Raw genomic sequence first — 14,777 nt, forward strand, 5'->3', positions numbered from 1 at the left:
AGTATTCAAAGTTTAAATTAGAGAAAAATATATAAAAATATAAATAATTAGATTTTTTTTTTCAAATAAAATACACATGCAACTGTTTCTAGAAAACATATTGATACTGACCGTCACCGTCACGGGTCAAAAGATATTGATAATTAGAATTTTTTTCAAATAAAATACACATACAACTGTTTCTAGCAAAAGATATAGATACTCACCGTCACGGGTTAATGTCTTTGTATCCATCAATTCGGAGGCGCCGCATTGCATCCACAGTCTCCACACTTAACTTAGGAACATCATAAATTTGCAAAGCTTTTAGACGAGGGAATATAGGGAGGGATGTGATTGTGAAGCTTCTTCCTTCTGATTCTTCTTCTCCCCACCTATCTGATATTTCTCTCAAATTCGGGCACTCCTCTATATACAACTCCAATAGAGTCTCGCTGTTACTCAATAACCAATCAGCTGGCAGACATTCCACACCGATCCCATCAATCCACAGAAATTCAAGGCATGACGAGACATGACTTGGAACACTCATCAATTGTTTACACCACTTGATTTCCAAATGTTGGAGGCGAGGAAATAGCTTCACTTCACTTCCATCCGAAATTTCTATTTCTGCCCACTCTGCCAGCTGAGGAATTCCATGCAATCCGAAGGTCTCGAGAGCTGGAAAAACAATGCGTGTGTCCTTGTTCACCATTCCGTAGAATGATGAATTTATACACTTCAAATTGCTCAATCCTTCCAACTCAAGGGACTTGAGATTGGGCAAGTGCCCCAACATTGGGATCTCTTCACATTCGAAGCAGTATGAGAGTTTTAAGGCAATTAAGTAGTTAAGTAGCACCCAAGAGCCTTGAGGCGCATCTCGAACTGACATCTTCTGAGTCCATAATGGAAACCTACTGCCTTTGAATCCATCAATCTGTAACTCCCTCAGATCTGAGTGAGGCTGGAGGCCTTCCAATACATCCTCATCATTTCTTTCACCTTCTCTAAATCGATCCCATTTCAAACCCAAGTTCAATATTTTTGACTTTTCGAATAAATTCGCTTTCCCAGCCTCTTCCTTGTCATGAACTCTTTCCAGATTCCAAATCTGTAACTCTCCTTTAAGATTAATCAAACTTCCGAGCTCTTCAATTTTGCAGCCATTCTTGTCGCCCACTGGAAAGTACTCTAGCGTTTGGAGAGAAGTTAATCTCCCAATTCCCATAGGCAACTCTACCCACTTGTTAATATAAAGATGCCTCAAGTTAATCAAGTACTTAATCGTACTTGGCAGTTTCTTCAACCATAGTGAGTCCACTCTCAACGTCTGCAAGTGAAAGAATTCACCAATCCAATCCGGCAAAACTTCAATTCTTGTCTTTGAAATGTCTAAATCTCTCAAATGTATCAACTTTTGAATCGAACTTGGCAGCTCTTTAACTTCAGAGTCAAGACGTAAAACATGCAAACTTTCCAAGTCTGAGAAGTTGATATCAGAAATATCACCTTCCGATGTTATTAGTAATGTACGCAAAGACTTTGCCATTTCTTTTGGGATACGACTTGATTCGTCTCCACAATAGTTGTCTTCGAGAAGCATGTATCGAACTCGGCTGCTACCACCTGTACTGTTAGACGAACTTGAAACAGAACAAGCCAGATCGTGCACAAGATCATGCATCCCACAACTTACTACATTTCCATTAAGATCTCTCCTTGAAACTTGCAATAAAGAGTTGTGCAGAAGAACGTTGATAAATTCTTCGCCCACGGACTCCATGTCATCCCTGCCATCAGCTTGAAGGAAACCTTCTGCCATCCACATCTCAATCAATTCTTGTTTGATGATTTCAGAGCCTTTAGGAAACATCGCACAGTAAGCAAAGCACTTCTTAAGTAATGGTGGAGACAAATTATCAAAGCTCAATCTTAATATTTTTGTGATATTATCTCCACCTTCATTTGGTGAAAGCCATTTCTCCTCGATTAAACGCCATTTCTCCTCGGATTTATTGTGTAGCACTCCTCCAACTATGTTGGCAGCTAATGGCAAACCTTGACACCTTCTTGCTATCTTTCTACCAATGGCCTCAAATTCTGATGGAACATCTTTTTTTCCGAAGGCTTTTGCTCTGATTATCGACCAACACTCTTCCTCCGATAAGCCTTTCAACTCATGTATATGAAGTGTATTCACAATTGAAGCCACCTCCATATTTCTGGTAGTAACAACGATGGCATTTCCCTTGACACAACTAACTCCCAAAAAAGAATTCATAAAATCTTCCCATTTCAAACCATCTTGGTTCCATACATCATCAAGCACAAGAAGATAAGTTTTATCTTTCAAAGCTTCTTTAAGCTTCGCAAGAATATCTTCCCTGCTAGCAATTTCCACTTGACAAGATGTCAAGCATCTCAACTATTTTCGACGTAACATCTTCTCTTCCAATAAAAATAGGATCAAGAGTGAATGAATCAGTTTCAAAAATAGCAGTATTAACCAAGGTGGGCTCATTTTCAAGCTTCGCTACGAGGCCAAGCTCGGTGGCCTCTTTCTTAATAGACTCCAAATTCTCATTGATTTCTTGGATTCTAACAGCCATTTTTCTCCGACGCGCAATAGAATTGAAGGATGATGAGAAGCATGATAGTACCTTCGCCTTCATGGGTTCGGCGGGCTTGATTTGTTTGGAGAGAATATGATAGTTGATTTCATCCAAAACATTGTCAGCATCGAACGCCTCGTTTTCAAGCTTCTTCAGCCAGCTCTTGACAGCATCGCTGGTGATCTCACGCGTCTCGGCATCCTTCAAGAAATTTTTGATCACGTCGAGACTCCCAGCTAGCTTTGCTGCATCTTTGTCGAGACCTCGGATTTGAGAGATCTCTTTCTTGGAAAGGTCGATGAGGTTTTGAACTAGAACTTCAACGGCAGCAGCAGCTCCTCCTTCCATTCTTTAATTGTGATGATAACTTAGAGAGAGAAATAGTGAAATTGAGTGAGAGAGATAGCAAAGCAGTAGAAGAATTGGATGAGTGATGCAAGCTCAAGAGTTCAGCCTTTCATTCTAGATATGGTTTTTCTTTTTTCATTTTTTATATTTCAATCTTTGCCGACACTTTTGACTTTGACTAGTTAGCTCATGAAAGATTTGGTGGATAGTATTCATATACTAAAATATTGTTGAATATAGTATTTAGTAAATATTCTAACAATGTGGTAAACATATAAATATGGTATCTTTATAAATTGGTTGCATAGAAATTTATATACATTAACTCTTTATAATGCGTTTTTTCAAATTAAAAGACAAAAAATTATACATTCATCCTTTTCCCGTTTCACATAATACTTCAAGGTGTGTTATATTTGTAAAAAAAAACTCTCTTATCTTTGGTCATTGTTAATCACCACAAGATCCTCCTCTCCAAATAAGGCGAGTGTTGCGAGTAAGATAATTACATATTTAGAAGTTGATATTTATAAGATTCTAGAGATAGAGATAAATGAGTGAATCTTTAATTAATTTTTCTACGTAAGCATCAAAATGATATCATTTTGATAATTAGGTTAAAAATGAAAAATAATAATAATAATAATAATGTTAGACTCTTATGAAATGGATCATCTTTCCGTCACCAACTTTTATATAGCAAAATATTATATGAAAAAAACTTAAAATTATGGTACCCTTTCTGACAATTTATTAAACCAGTGCTCCCAAACAACACTATAATATAGTGAATTATATATATTTTCACTTCATGGGTTTGGTGGCCTTAAAAATTTCTTATTATAAAAATTGTGAAAATTCTTGCATAAACTGCACTGAAATCTACAATCAACAAATATAGTGAATTATATATAGATTCAGTGCAAAAATCCTCACGATAAGAAGTTTTTATCTGAACAATATGAACACCTCAAAATATATGAGCAAAACTCAATGGTTTCATAAGGCCAATTTCACCACTTGTTTTAAATGTAAAGATTGAATAGAGTATATATCACACGAGGAAATGATTGATTTCCATAGGCAAACATGTTAGTTAGTACAAAAGGAAACACCAAAAAAAAGTGAAAAAGAAAATCTCATATTTCACTACACACGATCAACAAGCAGAATCGATATTCATCTTCACCTTCCCTACTCCGCTTTAACTGCAAGAGCACAATTCCCTGTCAAAAACAAAACTCCAGAGACTAAGTTGCACATCCACAGACAATATACAACAGAAATGATAAGAATATCAAAAATCCTAGAACTCGAAAGCTCCAAATGTCGGTAGCTGTGTGACAAATGGGTTTTTTCCTGTTGATGGACTCCAATGGACTTCTTTCATACTGCTTAATACAAACACTAGAATGATGCATGGACTACAAACATAAAAGTCATTCTTAAGCTGTAAAATGGAGCTCTATTTTTGGTCTAAAAGTATCGATTGACACAATGCACAGTTGACTAATATTCCACCCAAAAACTGAATGAAGAACCAGACACTTCTGCAGCAACAAATAAATAAGCAGGATAGTTTTGCATAAGTATATGGATGAGAAATAGGAAACCAACCAGAAAGGTTAGAGAGTCAAACTGTTAGCTTTGGATCCACTGTTCCAGTAGCATTTCCTTCTCCTGACATTAGATGGTCCGGATCCTGCGACCAATAATAGTGACGGTATTAGTTTCGCCGACTCAGAGTACAGAAGACACATACAAATAGATCAGTCAAGCAGATGGTCACCTCCATTCCCCACTTGATGTAATCTGGGGACTCACAAGCCTTGTACTCATCGACAAGACTCTCAATCATATCTCTCGATTCATCAAATTCTGAAAGATCGTTGTCCTGAACATGTATCAACATTCTGGTGTCAGTCAGGCAATGCTGATAATTTAGAACTGTGGGAAACCTAATTAGATGCCCGCCCTCAATCAAAAGAGAGCAGCAGACAAGCATGCTTCTGTTATCCAATGAAATCTATACAAGTCATCAACTGGTTCTGCTTACACAGAGGAGAAAAATCAACATTACACTGACCCTCTGGGAACAATTGTCATGCAACAGATTCTCTTGTCGTGGTGATAAAATAGTCTTATAAATCAACATAAGTTCCAAAAACATGGATTAAATACGACAATCAACACAGAGCAAATGAGGGAGAACTTACAGCAAACATTGGGTGATTCCTGTAATTATCAAGAAAAGCTTGCCTCTGTCTCAGCTTGTCATATTGGCTCAAGCACTTGGAGAATAAGCACTTGGGTGATATATGATTAGGATCCTTCAAATTTCAAATAATGCATGTCGATCTACAACACTAAACAAGTAAAATCTTACACGGTGAGCTGTTTGCACATAAGGAGACTTCCTGGACAGAGCAACCTGTCAAAATAGCAAAATAGCATCAGATAATAACTTGATCTGATAACTCAAATCAAAGGGAAATAAGCTATAAACATACCTGGATGCTAGCAGGGCCCCATTCAATAAAGTTAACAAGTTTTCTTTCCCGTATTCTCTGTAAACTATCACGAATGAAGTTAAAAAAAATGTTCAAAGCAGAGAATGTTTTAGACAACTGTTTCTATAGATATAGAAGTGCTACTCTAAAACAAGTTAACGCCGCCTCTCTTGATCGTGAGCTGCTTGCGTAACCCTAACATCGGCCGGAATCTCCACCTGCATCCGGTGCTGATGGCGTGGGGGTATTTTTTTGGAGGAAGGTTTGGAGATTCCGAGCAAGATCTACGATGGAGGCATCATCACGTCCCTGCACAAAGTGGTTGCTGATGATGGTAGTTATTGAAATAATATCTGACAGTTAGAAAGTTTCAATATCTGATAGTTAGAAAGTTAGATTAGTTAGTCTTGTATAACAGATTAGTTAAGCAGTTATAAGAGTAATTATCGTGTGCATGCAAGTGCATGCAACCATGGATGTATCCTCTTCAATGTATAAATACACGAGTAAAGATCTATGGAAGTTTTGATCTTCCTTTTACAGAATTTGAGAGTGTTAGTGTCTTCCTTCAATCCAGATGTGAAGAGTTGACACTACATGAACTTCAGTTTGTATTGCAGACACATGAAATCCGTATCCACAACCAAGCTATTACTAGTGGAAATATACCTCCTACTGCTTTCAATACTCAACCTACTAATGTCTACTCTGCAAATTATGTCCAGAATCAAAGCTTCCATAGATCTTTACTCATGTATTTATACATTGAAGAGGATACATCCATGGTTGCATGCACTTGCATGCACACGATAATTACTCCTATAACTGCTTAACTAATCTGATAGTTAGAAAGTTTCAATAGTAGTGTAAGGGCCATCATAGAGTCCCCGATCCTCGGGCCAGGGTCGTTCGCGGCCCTGTGCCGGTGGGAGTCGGGGGCGGAGGTGAAGAAGAGGTTGACGAGATACTCCCGGACGGCTCACCTGTTCTCGATGATCAGAGACAGGGGAGCCGGGGAGGTAATGAGGCGGGGCCGGATCAAGTACGACGTTTCTGGCGATTACGACAGGGAGAACATGAGGGCGGGGCTGCGCCGGGCGCTGAGGATACTGGTGGCGGCCGGGGCGGTCGAGGTGGGCACGCATCAGAGCGACGGGCAGAGGTTGAGGTGCGAGGGGGTCGGGGAGAGGGAGGTGGAGGAGTTTCTCGACACCGTGGTGGCGGGGGAGGGGCCGAGGGCGATGTCGAGGGAGTGGACGACGTATTGCTCGGCGCATCAGATGGGGAGCTGCAGAATGGAGGTGGATGAAGAGGAAGGTGCAGTTGATGAGAATGGGGAAAGTTGGGAGGCAAAGGGGCTGTTTGTGTGTGATGCGAGTGTGCTGCCGGGAGCTGTTGGTGTTAATCCAATGATCATGATTCAATCAACGGCATATTGTTTGTCTAATAAGATTGCTCAAACATTGAAGATGGAGAAGATGTGAATCTTCATTCCTTCTTTATCAACACATGCTTGATGATTCAACCATGTTTCGTTCTTCAATACTTGCACAATGAAAACACATATATTGAGAATATATATATTACCTTCGTCCATGAAAATTGAAGTCTTATTACTACTTTCGTCTGATTATTAAAACTAAGATAAACATGCAGTTGATAAAGTAAAACCAAACATCCTGCCCTGCCACATGAGTTAGAACTTACTTGTAAGGTTCTAATGTGATGCAACTTTGTTATGTTATACGACGGGGGTTTTGATAAATAAAATCACGAACTATTTTGAAATTGCAATTTAAACGTGATTTTTGAAATGTGACAAATTGAATTACTGTCTTTTCAATTTTTGCAATTCCATCTCCCCAATTTTTTTTTCAATCATCGCAGTGCTGAATTGGAACTTAAGAATTAGTAAAGACAACGCCGTTTTTATGAGGCCTAAACGAAGTTGTTTCGTAGAATTTCAATTAATTTTTTTATCTTTTCAAATTATAAAGGGATGATATCCTATATCTACACTATCGTTTTCAGTATTCGGCAATTCTATTACAAACAACATCGTAACATGAATATTATATGGGTTAATTAATCCACACAGACTCCAACTCAACAATCCGGCGACCGAAAGAAATTGGGGGATGAAATTTCAATTTGAGTATTGACATATTCAGAAATTGAGTTTTTCTTCTCATACATTTCTTTTCCCTTATTGCTGGGATTGGGTTCAACTTTCCACAACTGCTGAATCCTCTATTTCACTATCTTCATCTTCAACATTGCTGTCTGAATTTTTGTCATCATCCTTCTCTTCACAGTCAGCAACTACACTGTCGTCGTTCTTCCCCACGAGCAAGCTCGTTAGCGCCTCTAGTTGAGGCCGCCTCGCCTCCATGCTCTTCAAATGCTCCCCTATCTTTGCCATGGCTTTAGAATCATACTCACTGCAGCCAATGATTAATCTATGGAGTTAAAACAATAAACAACCTGCAATAAAGCTGGACTCTGGAGTGTTGGATATAATTAATGAAATAAAATTAATAGCTTTTGAAGAAAAAAAATCATAAAAAACAGAACAATAGACACATGCTTGAGAGATTGACATTTAGTCCTACACAAATTATATTAATGGATCTCATATATCCTCATGTCATCTTGAAATTTATTTGATTCTATTAGAAAATGTTTAACAAAACTCAAAATGGCTCAATAGGAGCTTTACAGTTATTACCCCTAGTAGGCCAATCTAAGCTCAAGCTTGGATTCAACTTAGCTGAAAATAAGCCTTGTAAGCCAATTGATTGAAGTATAAGCTGAGCTCAAGCTCGACTCGACAATCAGTTGAGACACTCAACTGATTTCGAGATGCGTTCAAATACTAAATCATCGACTAAGCGGCTGACATCAAATGGAAACTCTTTTATCTTAAACAGAATGAGACTTCCAAATCCACCTGAAAAGTAGACAATCTTCATCAACACATGTTTCTTTCTTGTCTTCATCATTTGTCTTCTTTAATAATTACACCATGAAACCATATATATTGATACAACTGATACAACCCCCAACACCATTTCATCAAATTCAAGCTAGCATACCTCAACATTCAAACACAAGAAATAGGCATTCATTCATCAAGAAATGGAAAAAGCTGGCTACCTATTTGTCTTACCCTCTTTCCCTTTCTTTGGCTTGTTTTTATTCTTATTATTCTTTCCTTCTCCCTTTTTGCTGGGATTGGATTGAACAATGCTATCTGAATTTTTGTCAGAATCATATCAATTGTGAAACAAATTGGTATCCAAACATGCATCTTCTTCAACCCTAGCTAGACATAATAATCCTATTAACTAAAGTTCAAACAAAGATTATATATGGAAATTACAAAAAAATTATGAAACGAGGTTGAGCAAGTCATCATGGAGAAAATGGATACTCACTTTACTTATTCCTTCTTCACTAGATGGCTTGCTTCACCTCCTAATTCTTTAGAGGCACCTCAAAGTTAAACACAACTATTTCCTCGTTTCACTTTCTTCTGTTTCACTTTGTTCCCTTTCACTTTTTTCTCTTTCAGTCTCTTCAGAATCAACTGTATCAACAGCACAAAGAAGAATTAATGGAAAAAAACTGAATTGACGATTTGCTGTAAAAAAGTAGTAAAAAAACTCAAAATAATTAATCTACTATTGCATGTTTAAGCATATTGAGATGAAGTGGAACACCAAACTAAGCCCCACAATTTTATGCATGTCACCATATTCCATTCTTATATCTATTATTTTAATAATACTTTTTATAAAAATAAAATTACACAATACTATGAATTATTGTTAATTTATTTCAAAAAAGTAAATTTTTATAAAATTATATAGCATAATTTAAAAAATTTCAACCTATTATTAACTAATAAAGAGAAATTAAATTATAAAAAATAATTATATACCCTGATTAGATGGAATGAACCCTAATTCAGAATTACAAAATCTAACTAAAGCATTCAAAGTTGAAATTAGAGAAAAATATATAAAAATATAAATAAAATTGAAAGTGGAACAACAATCCCCAAACTAAGAAGAGCAACTGAATTAGAAACTCCATAAAATAAGATAATAGATTTTAGTAGGCTACTTCAATTTCTAATAATTAGAATTTCATTTTCAAATAAAATACACATACAACTGTTTCTAGCAAAAGATATTGATACTCACCGTCACGGGTGAATGAATTTGTGGCCATCAACTTCGAGGCGCCGCATTGCATCCACAGTCTCCAAACTTAACTTAGGAACGTTGTGGATGCTCAAATCTGTTAGACGAGGGAATTTAGGGAGGGATGTGATTGTGAAGCTTCTTCCTTCTGATTCTTCTTCTCTCAAATTCGGGCAGTTAAATATAACCAATTTAGAGAGAGTCTCGCTGTTACTCAATAACCAATCAGCTGGCAGACATTCCACACCGATTCCATCAATCTCCAAATGTTGAAGGCATGACGAGACAAGACTTGGAACACTCTTCAATTGTTCACAAAAAGTAATTTCCAAATGTTGGAGGCGAGGAAATAGCTTCACTTCACTTCCATCTGAAATTTCTATTTCTACCCACTCTGCCAGCTTAGGCATTTTATCCAATATGAGGTCTTCGAGAGCTGGAAAAACAATGCGTGTGTCGTTGTTCACCATTCCGTAGAATGATGAATTTATACACTTCACATTGCTCAATCCTATCAGCTTAAGGGACTTGAGATTGGGCAAGTGCCCCAACATTGGGATCTCTTCACATTCTCCGCACCAAGAGAGTTCTAACGACATTAACTTGTTAAGTAGCAGCCAAGAGCCTTGAGGCGCATCTCGAACTGACATCTTCTCAGTCCATGATGGAAATCTTTTCCCATTGAATCTGTGCATCTTTAACACCTTCAGATCCGAGTGAGGTTGAAGGCCTTCCAATACATCCTCATCATTTCTTTCACCTTCTCTTCTGCCTCTATTCCATGTCAAACACAACTTCAATATTTTTGACTTTTTGAATAAATTGGCTTTTCCAGCCTCTTCCTTGTCATGAACCCTTTCCAGATTCTGAATCTCTAACTCTCCTTTAAGATTAATCAAACTTCCGAGCTCTTCAATTTTGCAGCCATTCTTGTCGCCCACTGGAAAGTACTTCAGCGTTTGGAGAGAAGTTAATCTCCCAATTCCCATAGGCAACTCTACATCCTCATTAATATAAAGATGCCTCAAGTTAATCAAGTACTTAATCGTACTTGGCAGTTTCTCCAAACATCCCGTGTCTACTCTCAACGTCTGCAAGTGAAAGAATTCACCAATCCAATCCGGCAAATATTCAATTTCTGTCTTTGAAATGTCAAAATCTCTCAAATGTATCAACTTCCGAATCGAACTTGGCAGCTCTTTATCTTCAGAGTGAAGATGTAAAACATGCAAACTTTCCAAGTCTGAGAAGTTGATATCAGAAATATCACCTTCCGATGTTATTAGTAATGTACGCAAAGACTTTGCCATTTCTTTTGGGATACGATTTGATTCGTCTCCGAGAATCATGTATCGAACTCGGCTGCTACCACCTGTACTGTTAGAGGAACTTGAAACAGAACAAGCCAGATCGTGCACAAGATCATGCATGCCACACTTTTTTACATTTCCGTCATCATCTCTCTCTGAAACTTGCAATAAAGAGTTGTGCAGAAGAACGTTGATAAATTCTTCGCCCACGGACTCCATGTCATCCCTGCCATCAGCTTGAAGGAAACCTTCTGCCATCCACATCTCAATCAATTCTTGTTTCATGATTTCAGAGCCTTTAGGAAACATCGCACAGTAAGCAAAGCACTTCTTAAGTAATGGTGGAGACAAATTATCAAAGCTCAATCTTAATATTTTTGTGATATTATCTCCACCTTCATTTGGTGAAAGCCATCTCTCCTGGATTAAACGCCATTTTCCCTCAGATTTATTGTGTAGCACTCCTCCAACTATGTTGGCAGCTAATGGCAAACCTTGACACCTTCTTGCTATCTTTCTCCCAATGGCCTCAAATTCTGATGGAACATCTTTTTTTCCGAAGGCTTTTGCTCTGATTATCGACCAGCACTCTTCCTCCGATAAGCCTTTCAACTCATGTATATGAAGTGTATTCACAATTGAAGCCACCTCCATATTTCTGGTAGTAACAACGATGGCATTTCCCTTGACACAACTAACTCCCAAAAAAGAATTCATAAAATCTTGCCATTTCAAACAATCTTGGTTCCATACATCATCAAGCACAAGAAGATAAGTTTTATCTTTCAAAGCTTCTTTAAGCTTTGCAAGAATATCTTCCCTGCTCGCAATTTCAACTTGATAAGATGTCAAGTTATTGAGAATTTTCTTGAAAAGAGTTATTGCATCAAAATTTGGGGAAACATGCACCCACAAATGCGATCCAAACCGACTCTCATCCTTCAGACGATTGAAGACTTTCCTAGTCAATGTCGTCTTCCCCAATCCCCCCATCCCCACAATTGGAAGGATGGAAACTGCACGTTCATCAGTTGTGATGCCATTTATAAGCATCTCAACTATTTTCGACGTAACATCTTCTCTTCCAATGAAAATAGGATCATCAGTGAATGAATCAGTTTCAAAAATAGCAGTATTAACCAAGATGGGCTCATTTTCAAGCCTCGCTACGAGGCCAAGCTCGGTGGCCTCTTTCTTAATAGACTCCAAATTCTCATTGATTTCTTGGATTCTAACAGCCATTTTTCTCCGACGCGCAATAGAATTGAAGGATGATGAGAAGGATGATAGTACCTTCGCCTTCATGGGTTTGGTGGCCTTAATTTTTTTGGAGAGAATATGATAGTTGAGTTCATCCAAAACATTGTCAGCATCGAACGCCTCGTTTTCAAGCTTCTTCAGCCAGCTCTTGACAGCATCGCTGATGATGTCACGCGTCTCGGCATCCTTCAAGAAATTTTTGATCACGTCGAGACTCTCAGCTAGCTTTGCTGCATCTTTGTCGAGACCTCGGATCTGAGAGATCTCTTTCTTGGAGAGGTCGATGAGGTTTTGAACTAGAACTTGAAGGACGTCGGAAGCAGCTCCTCCTTCCATTGTTTGTGCTGATAACTTAGAGAGAGAAAGAGAGAAATTGAGTGAGAGAGATAGCAAAGCAGTAGAATTGGATGAGTCAGAGTGATGCAAGCTCAAGAGTTTACAGCCTTTCATTCTAGATATGGATTTCTTTTTTCAATTTTTATATTTCAATCTTTGCTGACACTTTTTTTTAATACTTTGACTTTGACTAGGTGCCTCAGGAAAGATTTAGTGGGTAGTATTTATATAAAAAATTGCTGAATATAGTATTTTTTTTATTTTTTTTTTTATGAAGAGGAGTAGTATTTAGATATTTGAACAATGTGGTAAACGTATTAAAATATATAAATATAATATCTTTATAAATTAGTTACATAGAAATCATATACATTAACTCTTTATAATGAGTTTTTTCCAATTAAAAGACAAGAAAATTGTACATTCTTTCTTTTCCCGTTTTCACATAACACTTTCACTTGTAGAAAAAAAAATTAAAAAACAATCTCTCTATCTTTGGTCATCATTTTTTTTTTACTTGAGGGAGTTGGGGAGGGGGAGCAATAAGGTTTGAACTCGAGGTCTCACTATTCACACACAGGAGGTCGCACCACTTGGTGTCCTCTTGGAGACATCTTTGGTCATCGTTAAACACCACAAAATCCTCCTCTCCAAATAAGCGGAGAGTTGGGAGGAAGATAATAACATTTAAGCATCAAAACGATATCATTCTGATGAGAGAGAATATTATTATTATTATTATTATTTTATTTTTTTTACATTTAAACATAATAATGATATCATTTTAATGTTTAAGTTAAAATTTTTTTTAAAAAAATAGTTCATGTTAGACTCTGGTGAGATGAATCGTTTTTTCTTCATCAAATTTTATATATCAAAATATTTTATTAAAAACACCAAATATTTTAAAGAATTTTTAAGAGAAAAAAAAAATTAGAGACATAAAACACTTATAACCCTTATTTTTATATATAAAAAGTGATTGTTAACCGAACTGTACTTGTACTCATTAAATTTAGAGTGGATTTTAAAAATAATCATTTTGAAATCGTAAATTTAAAAACCGTCCACTAAGATAAAAACTTAAAAAATTAGCCACACTTACCATTTTACCCTTGCATATAAAAATTAAAACATTACTCCTTTAAAAAATTCGCACATTTCACAATCAGAATTTATTTTGATTGTGAATTCAAATAGTTGTGAATTTGAGTTTTAAAGTTTGAATTCACAACTAAAAATAGTGTTAGTCGTGAATTTGCGTAAATTCACAAATAGAAATATTGTTAGTCGTGAAATTCAAGTTTTAAAGCTTGAATTCACAACTACGAATATTGTTAGTCGTGAATTCAAGCTTTAAAACTCAAACTCACGACTACTTGAATTCACAGATTTAAAACTCGAGATTTAAAACTCGAATTCACAACTAACACTAGTAATTCAGTCGTGAATTCATCAAGCTGGTTATGAATTCTATTTTTAAAACTCGAATTCATAACCAAAATAATTAGTTGTGAATTCGAGTTTCACTAACGATTCAGTTGTGAATTCATCGAGTTGATTGTGAATTCTAATTTTAGTTGTGAATTCAAGAATATTAAGTTGTGAATTCATAAATGTAGTCGTGATTTCAAAAACATTAAGTTGTGAATTCATAGATCTGATCGTAAATTCATAGATGTGATTGTGAATTCAAAAATATTAAGTTGTGAATTCATAGATGTGATCGTGAATTCAAGAACATTAAGTTGTGAATTTATAGATCTGATTGTGAATTAAAGAATATTAAGTTGTGAATTTATAAATCTAGTTGTGAATTTAAAAACATTAAGTCGTGAAATTCATAAATTTGGTTGTGAATTCAAGAACATTAATCAATTATCCAAAATTCCTTTCTCTTTTAATCGATCAAATCTCTCCAATAAAATTCACAAATCATTACTGACAAAAGAAAAAAAAAACAAAAGAAATGGAGAAATCAACGTTAGAGGAATGGAGCAGATTTGCTCCGTCATCGCAACGATTCGTAGTCGGAAGAGACAACGCGAGGGACGACGAAGAATAAGCATACAACCAAAAGTTTGAGGTGAGATATGAAAGGAAACAACAAAGCAAAAAAAAAAAAGGAAGAACAATAATTCGAGAATTTGTTTGAGACTCTTGTAGCCACACAAGCAAAAGTGAAGCATTGCAGGAGATGATGTGTAG

The 14,777-nt window shown here is 36.6% G+C and overlaps 4 protein-coding genes across 4 annotated transcripts in view; all 4 read right to left on the reverse strand.

Annotated features, from left to right (window-relative positions):
- Nucleotides 1-208: 208 nt before the first annotated feature.
- On the reverse strand, nt 209-2,203 carry LOC130997043 (putative disease resistance RPP13-like protein 1). The gene has a single exon (XM_057922323.1). It carries the CDS (start codon nt 2,201-2,203, stop codon nt 209-211), a length of 1,995 nt encoding a protein of 664 aa, XP_057778306.1.
- A 169-nt stretch (nt 2,204-2,372) lies between these two features.
- LOC130997044 (putative disease resistance protein RGA4) lies at nt 2,373-2,945 on the reverse strand. The gene has a single exon (XM_057922324.1). The coding sequence runs from the start codon at nt 2,943-2,945 to the stop codon at nt 2,373-2,375; it is 573 nt and encodes a 190-aa protein (XP_057778307.1).
- A 1,052-nt stretch (nt 2,946-3,997) lies between these two features.
- LOC130999825 (tubulin gamma-1 chain) overlaps nt 3,998-14,777 on the reverse strand; it is a 31,628-nt gene continuing 20,848 nt past the window's right edge. Inside the window, exon 12 of the mRNA XM_057925492.1 lies at nt 3,998-4,171. The gene's annotated coding sequence lies outside the window, so the exon portion shown is untranslated. The remainder of the gene's footprint in view (nt 4,172-14,777) is intronic.
- LOC130997045 (putative disease resistance protein RGA3) lies at nt 9,666-12,635 on the reverse strand. Its single transcript, XM_057922325.1, has one exon. The coding sequence runs from the start codon at nt 12,567-12,569 to the stop codon at nt 9,666-9,668; it is 2,904 nt and encodes a 967-aa protein (XP_057778308.1). The 5' UTR covers nt 12,570-12,635.

Source organism: Salvia miltiorrhiza, chromosome 8 (genome assembly GCF_028751815.1).
Source record: "Salvia miltiorrhiza cultivar Shanhuang (shh) chromosome 8, IMPLAD_Smil_shh, whole genome shotgun sequence".
Lineage (NCBI taxonomy): Eukaryota > Viridiplantae > Streptophyta > Magnoliopsida > Lamiales > Lamiaceae > Salvia > Salvia miltiorrhiza.